This window comes from Podarcis gaigeae (genome assembly GCF_964106915.1).
Source record: "Podarcis gaigeae genome assembly, chromosome: 12".
Lineage (NCBI taxonomy): Eukaryota > Metazoa > Chordata > Lepidosauria > Squamata > Lacertidae > Podarcis > Podarcis gaigeae.
In genome coordinates this window covers 5,668,305-5,685,928 of record NC_139688.1, presented here as the reverse complement: position 1 = coordinate 5,685,928, position 17,624 = coordinate 5,668,305, and the positions used below count along the sequence as shown (strand labels likewise).

Below are 17,624 nucleotides of genomic sequence, written 5' to 3'. Positions count from 1 at the left end.
AACCCAGAGGCTTTTTTCCCCTATTAGGAATCTTAGGTGCAGAGATACCAAAGGAGCAGAAATGATTATTTGTGTATGCGACGACAGCAGAGTGGATACTACCGGCCCAGAGATGGAAAGAAGATAAAGTCCCAACCAGAGACGAATGGATGATGAAGATGATGGACTATGCCAAAATGGAAAAAATTGACCCGGAAAATCAGAAACCAGGAAGAGAAGAACTTTAAGAAGGAATGAGGGAAATTTGCAACGTACTTAAGAGAACACTGTAAACAACTAAAAACATTGGCAGGCTTTGAGTAATGCTTGTATTGTACAAAAAAATGTGGTTAAAATGGACTATTTTAAAAAACAATTAGAGAAAATAAGAGAAGCAGTTGAAAAAAGATTGATAATGGTAACCAGGGAAGGGCAGAGGGGAGTCGAATAACTCAGGGAATCCTAGAACATGGGTAGGCAAACTAAGGCCTGGGGGCCGGATCTGGTCCAGTCACCTTCTAAATCCAGGCTGCGGATGATCCAGGAACTGGCGTGTTTTTACATGAGTAGAATGTGTGTTTTTATTTAAAATGCATCTCTGGGTTATTTGTGGGGCATAGGAATTCGTTCATTCCTCCCCCCCAAAAAATATAGTCCGGCCCCCCACAAGGTCTGAGGGAAAGTGGACTGGCCCCCTGCTGAAAAGGTTTGCTGACCCCTGTCCTAAATGATGATCTTTGAATTTTAATTTGCAATGTAAAGGTAAAGGGACCCCTGACTATTAGGTCCAGTCGTGGCCGACTCTGGGGTTGTGGCACTCATCTCACTTTATTGGCCGAGGGAGCCGGCATACAGCTTCCGGGTCATGTGGCCAGCATGGTGAACCAGAGCAGCGCACGGAAACGCCGTTTACCTTCCTGCCAGAGCGGTACCTATTTAACTACTTGCACTTTGACGTGCTTTCGAACTGCTAGGTGGGCAGGAGCAGGGACCGAGCAACGGGAGTTCACCCCGTCACGGGGATTCGAACCGCCAACCTTCTGATCAGCAAGCCCTAGGCTCTGTGGTTTAACCCACAGAGCTACCGGCGTCCCTTAATTTGCAATGTAACACTTAATAAAAAAAAAATTTGACAAAAGAAAGAGAGAGAAAATTGAGTAGTAGTCAGGGTATAAATACTCCTAAGCAAGCAAGCCAGCAAATAAATAAATGACAATGCAAATATTTATTATCCAGGTACCAGGCAGCAAAAATGGACAACTGTTAGTCATCAACAGATGGCTCGATGGAGGGGACTTTTCTCCTTCTGTTCCCAGGTTCCCAGACGGACAAGGAGAAAGTGTGAAGGTGTTGTTTGATGTCTTCTTCTTTACCTGCAGGACGTGTGAGGTTCGATCTTTGTTGGCATCTTCCGGTGGATCCCTGGAATCCCTTGACTGAAGTCCAGGAGAGTCACTGCTTATGTTCAGTGGGGAGAACACCAAGTTAGGTGGAACAATGGTGTGACTCAGTATAAAAGCAGAGTCCTCTTTTTCTTTCTGGCAAGCTTCCTTTGGCTTTGTTGAGGTTGAATCCTGACAAGACAGAAGTACTGTTTTGGGGGGCCAGGAGGTGGGTGGGGTGTGGAGGACTCCCTGGTCCTGAATGGGGTACTGAACCCCTGAAGGACCAGGTGCACAGCCTGGGAGTCATTTTGGACTCGCAGCTGTCCATGGAGGCGCAGGTCAATTCTGTGTCCAGGGCAGGTGTTTATCAGCTCCATCTGGTACGCAGGATGAGACCCTCCCTGCCCGCAGCCTGCCTCACCAGAGTGGTGCATGCTCTGGTTATCTCCCGCTTGGACTACTGCAGTGTGCTCTATGTGGGGCTACCTTTGAAGGTGACCCGGAAACTACAACTAATCCAGAATGCGGCAGCTAGACTGGTGACTGGGAGCGGCCGCCGAGACCATATAACACCGGTCTTGAAAGACCTACATTGGCTCCCAGTACGTTTCCGAGCACAATTCAAAGTGTTGGTGCTGACTTTTCAAGCCCTGAACTGCCTCGGTCCAGGATACCTGCAGGAGCGTCTTCACCCCCATCGTTCTGCCCGGACACTGAGATCCAGCTCCGAGGGCCCTCTGGCAGTTCCCTCGCTGCAAGAAGCCAAGTTACAGAGAACCAGGCAGAGGGCCTTCTTGGTAGTGGCACCCACCCTGTGGAACGCCCTCCCACCAGATGTCAAAGAGAAAAACAACTACCAGACTTTTAGAAGACATCTGAAGGCAGCCCTGTTCTGGGAAGCTTTTAATGTTTGATGCATTATTTTATTCTGTTTTTAATCTGTTGGGAGCCGCCTATAGTGGCTGGGGAAACCCAGCCAGATGGGTGGGGTACAAATAATAAATTATCATCGTCATTATTGTTATTATACATCCCAATAACCATTTTTTTTGAAATGGCTAACTTCTCTGGAACATGAGGTAGCTTGGCTAGGTATAACCATTTTAGCACAGCTACATACAGGAGCCAAAGATTAATGCGTTTTTGTATGTCAGTAAGAGAGGCTTAATAGTGCTTAGTTGCAAGGACTATCTCTAATACTGTAGTAGTAAATCATGATTGTGTTACTACTAGTAGTAAATTATTATTGTGTTACTACTAGTAGTAAATTACTATTATGTTACTAGTAGTAGTAAATTACATTTTTGTTACTACTAGTAGTAGAAGAGGACTACAGTTTCAAGCTAATCGAGTGCCAACATTGGTCTTTGCCTAGAACAATGAGTCGCAGCATCCGAGCTCAGGGATCTGTAGTCTTTATTACAGGATAAAGACAGGGATAAGGTGGAGTTGTCCCAAAGAATTAAGGGGATGAAGAGAAACCAGTGGAAGTGGGTCTGTGGAGAGGGTTGAGCTCATTCAGGAGAAGGAAGTGGAGGTGGCTGTTCCAAGCAGAGGGAACGACCTGGCGGAGGATGTGAGGAATAGGGTGGCCAGTGGCCAGACAGAGTGAAAAAGAGCCCATTCCAGAGGGACAGAGACAAACACAAGACGGTTGATGGAATCTGAGCATCGATTCCAACTAGAAATACTAATTTCATTCCACAGGTTCGGTTGAAATCCAATCTCAGTATCCAGTTCCGGTTGATGTGGCCTAAAAACAAAGTTGGAAACAAAGTTTTATTCATTAGTTACTGCAGTTTGGAAACACCTGGGGATAGTTTTCAAAAAAATAAAAGAAATTAAAACAAGATTGGGGGGGAGGATCGATCAATCAATTGATAGATGAGATAGATAGATGATAGATGATAGATAGATGATTGATAGATGATAGATAGATGATAGATAGATAGATAGATGATAGATGATAGATAGATAGATAGATAGATAGATAGATAGATAGATAGATGATAGATAGATGATAGATAGATAGATAGATGATAGATAGATAGATATAGATGATAGATAGATAGATAGATAGATAGATAGATAGATAGATGATAGATAGGGTAGATGATAGGTAGGTAGGTAGGTAGATATATAGATGATAGATAGATAGATAGATAGATAGATAGATAGATAGATAACTTGATAGATAGATAGTTAACTTGGATTTTGGAAGTAATGACTGTTTTTTCTGTTGTGTTTTTTTCTTTTAGTATTGTAAGATGTTTTGCTTTGTGTTTTTCATATGTTATATTTGTTATAAATGTGGAAAATCAATTAAAAAAATTCGGGGAAAAAGATATCAAACCCCCGAGGGATATAGATATAGATGATATAGCTATAGCTATAGCTATAGCTATAGATATAGATGCAATGCGCAGCATTGGCTACAACTTCGCTGATTTACTCAAGGCAAGAAGTCGCAGAAGAAGGAATCTGGGAAAAGTGCCTATATAGGAGCTGTAAGTTATCTGACGAGAGCGGGCCGCAAGCCAGGCAAGTACTTGACCCCCGGGGGTCAAAAAAATAAGCCGCGGCCGGATGTAACAAATTGCTCCAGATTATCGAGATTTCGCAGCCTGTGCAAGAAAAGGAGCCAGGAAAGGAGGCTGCTCTGTGTGTGGGCTGAGAATTAAACGACATCCCACATGGGAAAAGGTATCGGAAGAGACAGAGAGTGACTCACAAGCTCTGGGATAAGGAAGGAGCAAAGGTTTCCACGTGGTGGGTTTTGCTGCTGCCTGGCGAGATGTGGGCTTAGGTGGTTTTAGACAGGCCGGGTGAGCTCGCGTTGCTCGGTCCCTGCTCCTGCCAATCTAGCAGTTCGAAAGCACGTCAAAGTGCAAGTAGATAAATAGGTACCGCTCCTGCGGGAAGGTAAACGGCGTTTCCGTGTGCTGCTCTGGTTCGCCAGGCCACATGACCTGGAAGCTGTACGCCTGCTCCCTCGGCCAATAAAGCAAGATGAGCACCGCAACCCCAGAGTCGGTCACAACTGGACCTAGTGGTCAGGGGTCCCTTTATCTTTAACAGCAGCTACCAATTAGCATAGCTTCCATATTCAGGGGCAGTGTATGTCTCTCAGTACCAGCTGCTGGGATTGGCAATCTGTTTTCTTTATGCCCTGCTTGTGAGCTTCCCATTTTGGACTCACAGCTGTCCATGGAGGCGCAGGTCAATTCTGTGTCCAGGGCAGCTGTTCACCAGCTCCATCTGGTACGCAGGATGAGACCTTCCCTGCCAGCAGACTATCTCACCAGAGTGGTGCATGCTCTAGTTGTCTCCTGCTTGGACTACTGCAATGTGCTCTACGTGGGGCTACCTTTGAAGGTGACCTGGAAACTGCAATTAATCCAGAATGCGGCAGCTAGACTGGTGACTGGGAGCAGCCGCCGAGACCACATAACACTGGTCTTGAAAGATCTACAGTACATTGGCTCCCAGTACGTTTCCGAGCACAATTCAAAGTGTTGGTGCTGACCTTGAAAGCCCTAAATGGCATCGGTCCAGTATACCTGAAGGAGCGTCTCCACCCCCATCGTTCTGCCCAGACACTGAGGTCTAGCTCCAAGGGCCTTCTGGCGGTTCCCTCACTGCAAGAAGCCAAGTTACAGGGAACCAGGCAGAGGGCCTTCTCAGTGGTGGCACCTGCCCTGGGGAAAGCCCTCCCACCAGATGTCAAAGAGAAGAATAACTACCAGACTTTTAGAAGACATCTGAAAGCAGCCCTGTTCAGGGAAGTTTTTAATGACTGGTGGTTTAATATATTTTTAATCTTTTGTTAGAAGCCCAGCCAGATGGGCAGGGTATAAATAATAATAATAATAATAATAATAATAATAATAATAATAATAATTATTCCCCAAAGCAACATTTTTTTAAAAAAATAATAATTGAGGAACCGCCCACATCAGGAAGTCCCCCATATTTTCCTTAATACAGTGGTACCTTGGTTCTCAAATGCCTTGGTTCCCAAATGCCTAAAACCCAGAAGTAAGTGTTCCGGTTTGCGAACGTTTTTCGGAACCCAAACGTCCAATGTGGCTGTCAGCTATTGTTTCCAGGAGACCTGCACCAATCAGAAGCCCTGCCTTGGTTTTCGAACATTTTGGAAGTCAAACGGACTTCCAGAATGGATTAAGTTCAAGAACAAAAGTATCACTGTATTTCACACTTTTGTTTTTGCTATTTGTTTTGCGTTTTTGTTTTTGAGGCTTTTTCGGTTAATTTGCTTTTGTGACTGTGCGGTACCCAGTTCAGCTACTGATTGATTGATTGATTGATTGATTGTGTGACTGCGGAAATGGATAAAAGCCCCCCATCCAAAAAAGGACTATCATCAGTGCAGCTGAGAATTTTTTATTTTATTTTTATCATCTTCTGTCTTATTTATTTTATAGTAAATTGCTGTTTTAGGGGTTGATTTAAAAAATCTGGAACAGATTAATCCCTTTTGCATTAATTTCTATGGGAAAGTGCACCTTGGTTTTGAAATGCTTTGGTTTTGGAACGGACTTCCAGAATGAACTAAGTTTGAGAACCAAAGTACACCATAAGTGTGTCTGTCTGAGCGACTCAACTCACAAGGAGGGATCGACTGTAAAGATCCCCAGAGAGGGGACAGGGATCTAGCAGGTTCCTTCTCAAATTACTTGCTGTGGTCTACTCTGTGGAGTCCATATATATTAGAGATGGACAGAGTAGCCAGTTCTGTCCTGTCTCATTTCACTGGAACTCAGTTGCAGATCTGTTCCTTTGCGTGCAGATTCTGTGAACTTTTTTTAAAAAAGATGTACGCACGCAAAAGTTGTGCGCACATTTAAAATGTGCTCATTTGCAATGTAAACTAAAAATGTAAAATAAGAATCCTTTGGTGCTTTTCAACTCTTTCATCTAGAAAACATACCCTTTCCATTATATTTTAACACAAAATATATATTTTCTGTGTTCATCTTTTGCACACTATCAACTGCTTCATTAAATCCTGTGCTGCTTCAGCAAATCCACAGAAATGTGCATCTAACAGGGACTTGAGCCTCAAATCTGATTGGTCCACTGTGGAAAGCAGACCAAACATTTTTTTTCTGCTCTCTATCACATACTTCCAAAAGGAAGATCAGAATAACACAGTGATTTGCTGTGATGAAAGGAAAAGAAGGAAGGACGAGAGAAAACATTTTTGTTTTCTTTCTGCTCCTTATTTTTCCAGCCTTAGGTTCAGTCCAAATTTCCACATCAGTTTCTGATTTTTTTAAAAAGGCCTTTTGAGTAATTTTCAATTCAGCATCAGCAATTTTCTCCTTATACACACATTCTCGTATGCCATTTTGTCCAGAGTACACATCTTGCCAGCAAATTGCCCCAATTGGCAATGCATTTTGTATATTCTTCTGCATGCATTACCCTAGTACAGTGGTACCTCGGGTTAAGTACTTACCGTAATTCGTTACGGAGGTCCGTTCTTAACCTGAAACTGCTCTTAACCTGAAGCACCACTTTAGCTAATGGGGCCTCCCGCTGCTGCTGCGCTGCCGGAGCACAATTTCTGTTCTCATCCTGAAGCAAGGTTCTTAACAACGGCCACCCAAATATTACTTGCTAAAAATTGGAAAACACAAGAACTACCAACAGTGGAAAACTAGCAGATGAAGATGATGCACTTTTCAGAGCTAGCTGACTGGAAGAATCCGCGACCAGAAAGAAGAGGAGTTTCAAGAGGACTGGAGGAAATTTAAGGAGTATTTGAATAAATATTGTAATATAAAAAATTAGAAATTACTTGAAAGAAACAAATAGGCCTAGGATTAAACTAAGTTATAATTAAATAAATGGGATTTAGAATGTTAAGAAAAGTGAATAAGATGGACTATAATTGGAAATTGTTTTAGTTTGATAATGATATTGGAAAGCTGCTGCTTTTAATAACAAGGAAACTCAGAAGGGAGGGATTTGATGTTTAAAAGGTTGGATTTGTGAAGAATTAAGTTTGTTGTTATTGTTTATCTGTTTATTGTTCACTTTTTCTGTTTTTGTGTATCATTTTGCTTTGTGGTTTGTGTTATCATTGTGGAAAATCTAATAAAAAGATTATTAAAAGAGAACAGAAATCATGCTCTGGCGGCACAGTGGCCCCATTAGCTAAAGTGGTACCTCAGGTTAAGAAAAGTTTCAGGTTAAGAACGGACCTCCAGAACGAATTAAGTTCTTTACCCGAGGTACCACTGTATTCAGAAGGATTTCCTGGCTCAGCATAGCTCTCCTGGCTACAAGTCATCGGTGGCCCTTCTCTCCTCTTCCACAAATTTGCCCTGTCCTCTTTTAAAGCCACCCACGTTGGCAGCCGTCCCTGACTCCTGAGGGAGTTCCACAGCTTAACTCTGTGGAACGTGAATAAGTCCATCGTTTATCTGTCCCAAATCTTCCAACTCTCAGCTGTGTTGCATGCCCTTGAGTTCCAGCGTTAGGAGAGAGGGAGGAAAACTGTCCCCTGTCCCCTTTCTCCTGGCCATTCACTCGAACTCAGCATCCTGACTTTATCTTCTCCTCTGGTTTGCTCTCTCCCTGGGGTTTTGCTGACTGGATGAAAGCCCATGTTTTAAAGGACTTCGGCCCCACAAGCTGGGATAATTTCAAATCTCCCTGAGCAAACAAGATCAGGAGGCAATGACAGATAAATAAACCAGAGCAGCAGGAAAACAGGAACTGATAGTACAGAGTTTGGATTGTTTTCTAATTTATCTAAGACACACAGATTGTTTCTTTCCCTTTTGCCCACAAAGTTGTGGTTGCATCCTAGGTCACCCACCCCCCAAAGAGCCTAAAAGATATCAGCAGAGGTTCTGAGAAATCAGATGTTTCTGTTGTTGTTCTGTGTGTGTTTTTCTTCCAGGAAGAAATATAGACTCAGTGACTGTGGAAGAGCTGATTGGAGCTCCTTTGCAATGGCAAAATGGGCTGCGTTATACATTTAAGGCTCTAGGTTACCACTTTAAACAGCTTTCATTTGCCCCAAAGAATCCTGGGAGCTGTAGTTTGTTCAGGGTGCTGAGAGTTGTTTGGAGGTCCCTATTCCCTGCCCACAGTGACAAACCTAGACAGCATCTTAAAAAGCAGAGACATCACCTTGCCAACAAAGGTCCGTATAGTTCAAGCTATTGTTTTCCCAGTAATGATGTATGGAAGTGAGAGCTGGACCATAAAGAAGACTGATCGCTGAAGAATGGATGCTTTTGAATTATGGTGCTGGAGGAGACTCTTGAGAGTCCCATGGACTGCAAGAAGATCAAACCTCTCCATTCTGAAGGAAATCAGCCCTGAGTGCTCACTGGAAGGACGGATCCTGAAGCTGAGGCTCCAGTACTTTGGCCACCTCATGAGAAGAGAAGACTCCCTGGAAAAGACCCTGAAGTTGGAAAAGATGGAGGGCACAAGAAGAACGGGACGATGGAGGAAGAGATGGTTGGACAGTGTTCTCGAAGCTACCAGCATGAGTTTGACCAAACTGTGGGAGGCAGTGGAAGACAGGAGTGCCTGGCGTGCTCTGGTCCAGGGAGTCACGAAGAGGCGGACACGACTAAGCAACAACAACAACAATTCTCTGCCCAAAGCCACAATTCCCAGAGTTCCCTAGGAACAGGGATTGATAGTTAAACCACTCTGAGAACGGCAACACTTTGAGGGGTACAGGGTCATCTAGTCCAACCCCCAGCAGTGCAGGCATCACAGCTCAAGAATCCGTGACAAATTATGTGGAGGACTCCCTGGTCCCGAATGGGGTAACTGTGCCCCTGAAGGACCAGGTGTGCAGCCTGGGAGTCATTTTGGACTCACAGCTGTCCATGGAGGCGCAGGTCAGTTGTGTGTCCAGGGCAGCTGTCTACCAGCTCCATCTGGTATGCAGGATGAGACCCTACCTGCCCGCGAGCTGTCTTGCCAGAGTGGTGCATGCTTTAGTTATCTCATGCTTGGTCTACTGCAATGTACTCTATGTGGGGCTACCTTTGAAGGTAACCCAGAAACTGCAATTAATCCAGAATGCGGCAGCTAGACTGGTGACTGGGAGCGGCCGCCGAGACCATATAACACCGGTCCTGAAAGACCTACATTGGCTCCCAGTATGTTTCCGAGCACAATTGAAAGTGTTGGTGTTGACCTTTAAAGCCATAAATGGCCTCGGTCCGGTAGATCTGAAGGAGCGTCTCCACCCCCATCGTTCAGTTCCAGTGCCGAGGGCCTTCTGGCGGTTCCCTCCCTGCGAGAAGCCAAGTTACAGGGAACCAGGCAGAGGGCCTTCTTGGTAGTGGCGCCTGCCCTGTGGAACACCCTCCCACCAGATGTCAAAGAGAACCACAACTACCAGACTTTTAGAAGACATCTGAAGGCAGTCCTGTCTAGGGAAACTTTTAATGTTTAACAGACTATTGTATTTTAATATTTTGTTGGAAGCTGCCCAGAGTGGCTGGGGAAACCCAGCCAGATGGGAGGGGTATAAATAATAAATATTAAATTATTATTGTTGTTGTTATCGTCGTCATCATCATCATCCAACCTCTGTTGAAAAATCTCCAAGGAAGGAGAGTCCACCAAGTTCCAAAGAAATCTGTTCTGCTGTTGAACTGTTCTTACTGTCAGGAAGTTCCTCCTAATGTGTACTTGAAACCCAAACCACTTTATTCTTGTCATTTGAATCAATTGGTTTGGTTCCTACCCTCAGGAGCAGCAGAAAACAAGCTTGCTCCATCTTCCATGGACAGCCCTTCCAGATATTGGAAGATGGCCATCATATCTCCTCTTCTCCAGGCTACCCATATCCATCTCGCTCAACCGTTCCTCAAAAGTTTTGGTTTCCAGACCTTTGATGGTCTTGGTCTTCTTCCTCTGCACCCATTCCAACTTGTCAAATAAAGCCCTTCATTTTGGATAATCCACAAGGGCCCTTCATTGAAATTATCTAATAATGGAAAGCTATATAAATATAGTCCAGTTCATCCCAAAACCAACCTATTTGTGAATAACTGTAGCTCTCCAGATGTTCTAGATGCAAGCCAACGCCCATCAGTTCACAACATCTGGAGAATCACAGTTTCCTCACCCTTTTGCTGTATATGGATCAATCTATTGAAGATCTCTTTCAGCTTCTGCCTTCTGGAAGAAGGTACAGGCTTATAAAGACTAGGACTAGCCGCCTGAGAAACAGTTTCTATCCAAATGCGATTTTGGTTTTAAACGCAGTGTAAGGTAGTCTCTATGTGAGTATATTGTATTCAATTATGGGGCATCAGAGTTTTTAGGGGCCAATCAGGTTGGGATAGCAAGGTTGTTGTTTTTTGAATGTCTGATGCAGATTTTTCAATTTCGTTGTTCTGTATGGGACAATGACCATAAACATTTTCGTATCGTTTCTGGGGCAGTGGGTGGGGTGGGGTTTCAAAAACAAAATAATGATGACCTTGTTCGGCTTACCTGCCATTCAACTTGCCATGATATGCTTCACAAACGCTGGAAAAAAAAGGAAGAGAGTCATTACTGTCTCAGAGGTGGTGTTGTGTAATGGTTAGAGTGTTGGGCTAGAGCTTGGGATATGAGGGTCTGAATCCTGACTCAGTCATAAATCTCACTGGGTGTCAGAGACCTGGCTGAGGAGTACTGCTCTGATGAGGAATGGTGGGAACCTCTCCCTCCTGCTGCTTGTGACCAGGATCCTGATGTTGCCCAGGACAGTGGAGCAGTATAGACATGGAGCAGTGGTTTGCAGAGGGGCATAGTTCTGAGGGCAAAAGTTGAGACTGTGGGATGTGATACATAAGTAGCAGTCAAGTACAACATTCCTTGTTTTCCTAGAGTGGACATGCTGGGGAATGTTTGGTCCAGCCAGTCGAAAACTTCCTGTTTCCTCCTGGCTGGGACTTACTTCCTTTGCATGTGACTAGAGGGGGACGTGACCTCACCTGTCCAGGTAACAAAAGGACAGGGCACGCAGCACTCTCTCTCTCTCTCTCTCTCTCTCTCTCTCTCTCTCTCTTTGACTTCCTCCATCGTTGGAGCAGCTTTTTAGCTAAAGATGCTCTGTTAGCTTCCAGCCAACAGAGGAAACTGGGATTATCCCCATATGGCAGCCTTTCTCAACCTGTGGGTCCCCAGATGTTGTTGAACTACAACTCCCATCAGCCTAGCTAGCAAGGCCAGAGCTCAGGGATGATGGGAGTTGTAGTCCAACAACACCTGGGGACCCACAGGTTGAGAACCGCTGCTTATGGGATAGCTCCACATGTATATACTATGTAACTAAGTCTGCCTTCAGGGATCCATCTGTGAACTGATGTTGTACGTAAACTTCTTTTATTGACTTTACACAAGATTGTGGCATCTTCTGTGGCACCCCCATATTTTCCTTAATACAGTGGTACCTTGGTTCTCAAACACCTCGGTACCCAAACGCCAAAAACCCGGAAGTAAGTGTTCTGGTTTTGGAACGTTTTTCGTAACCCGAACGTCCGACACGGCTGTCAGCTATTGCTGCCGGGGCACCTCCACCAATCAGAAGCTGCACCTTGGTTTTCAAACATTTCGGAAGTCAAATGGACTTCCAAAGTGGATTAAGTTTGGCAGTTTTGTTTTTTGCTATTTATTTTGTGCTTTTGTTTTTGAGGCCTTTTCGGTTACCGTATTTTCCGGCGTATAAGACGACTGGGCGTATAAGACGACCCCCCAAACTTTTCCAGTTAAAATATAGAGTTTGGGATATATTCACCGTATAAGACTACCCCTCTTCCAACACACACCAAATAAAAATTAAAAAACCAGTCTCCAGTCTGGCTCAGAAATCCGCTCCACTCCCCAGTAGCCGGGGGCATCTGGGGCCAATTTTCAAGCGAATTTATGCTTCATCTAGAGAGCTTGGTGTCCTCTGATTTAATTTGCTGTCGTTTTATCCTTTGGTGAGGAGTTGCTGCAGGAGCTGCTTCTGTAGTAGGCGTAAAAGACGACCCCCAACTTTTGAGAATCATAGAATCATAGAGTTGGAAGAGACCACAAGGGCCATCAAGTCCAACCCCCTGCCAAGCAGGAAACACCATCAGAGCACTCCTGACATATGGTTGTCAAGCCTCTGCTTAAAGACCTCCAAAGAAGGAGACTCCACCACACTCGTTGGCAGCAAATTCCACTGTCGAACAGCTCTTACTGTCAGGAAGTTCTTCCTAATGTTTAGGTGGAATCTTCTTTCTTGTAGTTTGGATCCATTGCTCCGTGTCCGCTTCTCTGGAGCAGCAGAAAACAACCTTTCTCCCTCCTCTATGTGACATCCTTTTATATATTTGAACATGGCTATCATATCACCCCTTAACCTCCTCTTCTCCAGGCTAAACATGCCCAGCTCCCTTAGCTGTTCCTCATAAGGCATCGTTTCCAGGCCTTTGACCATTTTGGTTGCCCTCCTCTGGACACGTTCCAGTTTGTCAGTGTCCTTCTTGAACTGTGGTGCCCAGAACTGGACACAGTACTCCAGGTGAGGTCTGACCAGAGCAGAATACAGTGGCACTATTACTTCCCTTGATCTAGATGCTATACTCCTATTGATGCAGCCCAGAATTGCATTGGCTTTTTTAGCTGCCACGTCACACCAGAAGATTTTCCTGGGTTAAAAAGTAGTCTTACACGCCAGAAAACACAGTAATTTGTTTTTCTGACTGTGCTCAGCTACCAATTGATTGATTGTGTGACTGCGGAAATGGATAAAAGCCCCCCACCCAAACAATAACTATCATCAGTTCAGATAAGAAAAAAAATGTAGTTTTAATTTTTATCATCTACAATTCTGTCTTATTTTTATAGTACAGTACATTGATTGTTGCTTTCATTTTATGGATCAGTGGTCTCGTTAGATAATGAAAATCATGTTAAATTGCTGATTTAGGGGTGGTTTTTTAAAGTCTGGAACGGATTAATCCATTTTGCATTACTTTCTATGGGAAAGCACGCCTTGGTTTTGGAACGCTTTGGTTTTGGAACGGGCTTCTGGAATGGATTAAGTTTGAGAACCAAGGTATCACTGTACCTTCGTAGCTGATGCAACCATTGGAGTCTTCCTGGCCAGCCATTAGCTTATCGACCTCCTCCTCAGTCAACCTTTCGCCTGGAACAGAAAAAAATGAAAGAAAAGAAAATAACAGGAAAAAATATATACATAAGTTGACTCAAATTTTCAGGGTTAAGAGCCTAAAGCAAATTACAAGTAGGGCTAGGTAATTCGATCAAAGCTCAAATCGCTAACTGATTTGAAGGGGCAAGATTCCAGTTTTGGCCGAGTCAGGCCAAAAAAGTTGGTTAAAATGTTTCTGTATATTATGTCTGCAGCCAGAATTCAGTATTCCCAGAAATGGAAGGAAGTTGCAGTTCCAACAAGAAAGGAATGGACTTTTAAAACTACTGGATTATATGGAGATAGTGAAATTAACGGCAAAAACAAGAGACCAAAAAGATAAAAATTTTGTGGAAGAGCGGAGATCCTTTTTGGAGATAATATTATAGTCAAATGAAATTGCAGGCAGGACATAAAATATAAGCAAAGGAATGAGAATGATAAAGGAATGTAATATGGAAAGAAGTTCCAGCAAAGGAGGAATGGATGCAAAAACTTGTGGAATATGCAGAAATGGCAAAACTTACCGGAAGAATAAGAAATCAGGATAACAAACTTTTTATAAAACAATGGAAATTGTTTGTTGAATATTTACAGATGAATTGTAAACAGATAAGAACATTGGCATGATTATGGTAATATATTTAAAGTACATATTTAAAGTAGATGAATAAACGAGCAAATTAAGTTAATTTGGATATGCAGAAGATATTAAAAATAAATTTAGAGAGGGGAGGAAGTCAAAAATGATTGTAAAATCAGTGAAACGTAGAAACCTGCAAAGTATAAATATTTTTTAGAAAGATAAAGGAATGTAATATGAATGTTACAGAAATCAGTATTACATTTAAGGCAGTAGAGAAAGGATTTGAAGAGAAACATTATGAAAGGAAGGCTGGATGTCAAAATGGCTCAGACACTTTTTATCTGACTGTCTACCATGGCATTCATTCCCTCTTCAACCAAGTTGAGGAATTTCAAGGTGCTTAGAGCAACATCTTCCAGCTCACAGTCTTTGGTCCCTCGAGATTAACTGTGATCTCCAAGCAGAAACAAAGCCGAAAATTTCAGAAACCCTGAAGTCATCATTTGTCCCGCTCGACTTTGATCACAGCATCGGGCTGGAGAATTCCTTATCCCAATAACTTCATTTTTTGCAAAGAAAAGGGAAATGAAGGACAAGTTTTTCTAGCCCTCCAGACTGCACAGAGAGCTGTTTGCATATATTTTATTTTTAACCAACTAAACTTTTTATTGCACTAGCTTTAGACCATGGCATCATTCAGAAGGAGAACATAAAGGGGAGGAAGGGAAAAAAACAACAATAGCCATAAAAATAATCAGGCACAGACATACAATAAAACCACGGTCACGGCTACTAAAATTATTTGTTGTATTAAATAGAATAGAATAGCAGAAGGTTCTCAGGGGAGATGTGCCAAATTAAATATCCAAATCCCTTTTGCAGTTGACCGCTATTCTGTCTAGTTCCTTCCTCCTCATCTTCTTAGCTGCCGGCGCATAGAGTGCCGCTTTATAAGTAACAAAGTCCTTGGTGTCACTCAGTAGCCATTTCACCCATCCCTATGCACGATCAAATCCATAATCTTTCAATGTGGGTGAGGGACATGTGACCTCCTCCTCTCAAATGTTGGAACAAAGTGGATAAGGTGTTGTGGCAGTCCTGCCCCTCCATCGTTACACTGTAATTCGCAGCGCCACCTGTCTGTAGCCAAGTGAACTTCAGCGTGACGACACCCTTACATGCTTGTTATACGTTACGATTAGATTGATCGATATAGATATAGATCACTAAATGTATACAGCTAGTTTACATTGTGACCTACCCTGAGATCTTGTGTTGAATGGCGGTAAATAAATCTTGATGATGGTGATGATGATGATGATCCTTGCAACTCTATTTATTTATTAAATCTATATACCACCTTTCATCTGAAAATCTCAAGGCAGTTCACAAGATAAAAAATACAGGACAAAAGCCACAGTTCTGTGAGTCTATGATTCCAGCAAAATCGGCTTAGAGGGCCGTGTTGTAGGACTGTAGATCCACTTACCAAGAGTGGCCAAAACATGGCGAAGCTCGGCTCCCATGACCTTGCCGTTCCCTTCCTTGTCGAAAACCCGCAGGCCTTCCACGAAATCCTCGTAGGTCCCAGTGTCTTTGGCTTTGGAGATGTGCTGGAGCATGGGCAGGAAGGTGTCGAAGTCTAACATCTTGTTGTTCATTTCTGAGGATGGACAAACAGGAAATCGGGTTAGAGCTGCCCATCTGTTTAGCATGCAAGTTAAGTCTGCAAACAATAAGGAACAAGGGGAACACCCAAAATATAACATGAAGGCTCTGAGATCATGGTAAGGGATACATCGCCGCCACCACCATCTTATTTTATTATTTATACCCCTCCCATCTGGCTGGGTTTCCCCAGCCCCTCTGGGAAGCTCCCAACAGAATATTAAAAACACGATAACACATCAAACATTAAAAACTTCCCTAAGCAGGGCTGCCTTCACATGTCTTCTAAAAGTCTGGTAGTTGCTTTTCTCTTTGACATCTGACGGGAGGGTGTTCCACAGGGCGGGTGCCACCACAGAGAAGGCCCTCTGCCTGGTTCCCTGTAACCTCACTTCTCCCAGGGAGGGAACTGCCAGAAGGTCCTCAGAGTTGGACCTCAGTGCATAGCTGACAACTTTTCCCTTTTTAAAGGGAAATTCCCTTATTCCGAATAGGATTCCTCGCAAGAAAAGGAAAAAGTTGACAGCTATGCCTCAGTGTCCAGGTGTTCCACAGGGCGAGGGCCACCACCGAGAAGGCCCTCTGCCTGGTTCCCTGTAACCTCACTCATCTCAGGGAGGGAACCGCCAGAAAGCCCTTGGAGCTGGACCTCAGTGTCTGGGCAGAACGATGGGGGTGAAGATGCTCCTTCAGGTATACTGGGCCAAGGCCATTTAGGGCTTTCAACGTCAGCACCAACACTTTGAATTGTGCTCGGAAACGTACTGGGAGCCAATGAAGGTCTTTCAGGACTGGTGTTACACGTAGATGGTGTGTGATGGAATAAAATGTCAGAGTGAGACCCCTCCTCAATAACCTGTAGCTCATTGGCACTAACATTCCTAAGACAGATCTAGAAGTGAAACCTGTCCAGTGAAGTTGCCATCACGAAAACAGGACAAGAAGTCTCTCACCATCAGGTTTGGGCCGGCCGAGGACCTTGAGAACTTCCGCCTGGGTGGGATTTGTCCCGCAAGCCCTCAAGACGTCTCCGCACTGCGCATACGTGATTTTCCCTTCCCCTTTCGGGGTTCGGTCGAAGAGCATGAAGACCTCCTTGAATTCTGTATAGGAGAGGAGAAAAACACAAAATGTTTGTTGAGGAAGTGGGAGAGATGGCTCAGGAAGTCAGGAGAGAAGAAAGGAAGAGAAAGGTAACAAGGAATGGATGTGATTGCAGAAAAAGTTTCACTTGTTTATGAAAAAGACAAGCCTTCATTAGCATTATTATTTTCATGGGATCCTGACCCCCTGTGTTTTGCTTTGGTTTTTATTTTTATTTTTATGAACTTCGCTGTTGATCTGGATATCAGAGATGTTTACATTCCATCTCCTGTGGACATCCTGGAGGAACTGCAACAGAGAAAGAACCAGGTCAGGAGGCTAGGAAAAATCATGAATTGCTCAGAAACCCATGTCAGAAATTGACCTCTGAGGCGTTCCAGGGCAGGACAGCAGTCTTCAGTGCAAAAAAATAAATAAAATGAAAACACCACAAGCACATCCCACTTCATCTCTAACATCACTATAATTAAATAGGCATTATGGGCATCTGTGGCAATGAGGGTTCATTAGCTAATGGCTAGTGAGGTGGCACTGTGTGTTAAACCACAGAGCCTAGGACTTGCCGATCAGAAGGTCGGCGGTTCGAATCCCCGCGACGGAGTGAGCTCCCGTTGCTCGGTCCCTGCTCCTGCCAACCTAGCAGTTCGAAAGCACGTCAAAGTGCAAGTAGGTAAATAGGTACCACTCCGGCAGGAAGGTAAACAGAGTTTCTGTGCGC

At 43.9% G+C, this 17,624-nt stretch overlaps 1 protein-coding gene across 4 annotated transcripts in view; it reads right to left on the bottom strand.

Annotated features, from left to right (window-relative positions):
• Positions 1-1,189: 1,189 nt before the first annotated feature.
• Positions 1,190-17,624, bottom strand: part of MYL3 (myosin light chain 3) — a 34,818-nt gene continuing 18,383 nt past the window's right edge. The window contains exons 3-8 of one of the 4 annotated variants that reach the window (XR_014556506.1): positions 16,756-16,905; positions 15,624-15,797; positions 13,465-13,542; positions 10,872-10,907; positions 2,623-3,117; positions 1,190-2,563 (exon numbers count right to left, since the gene is read on the bottom strand). Coding sequence is in view for 2 of the 4 variants with exons in the window: in XM_083704376.1 (XP_083560502.1) it covers positions 10,879-10,907; positions 13,465-13,542; positions 15,624-15,797; positions 16,756-16,905 (431 nt within the window). In the remaining 2 variants the exon portion in view is untranslated. Of the gene's footprint in view, positions 3,118-10,857; positions 10,908-13,464; positions 13,543-15,623; positions 15,798-16,755; positions 16,906-17,624 lie in introns of all 4 variants that reach the window. The other 3 variants (XR_014556507.1, XM_083704376.1, XM_083704375.1) reach the window with 3 other exon arrangements.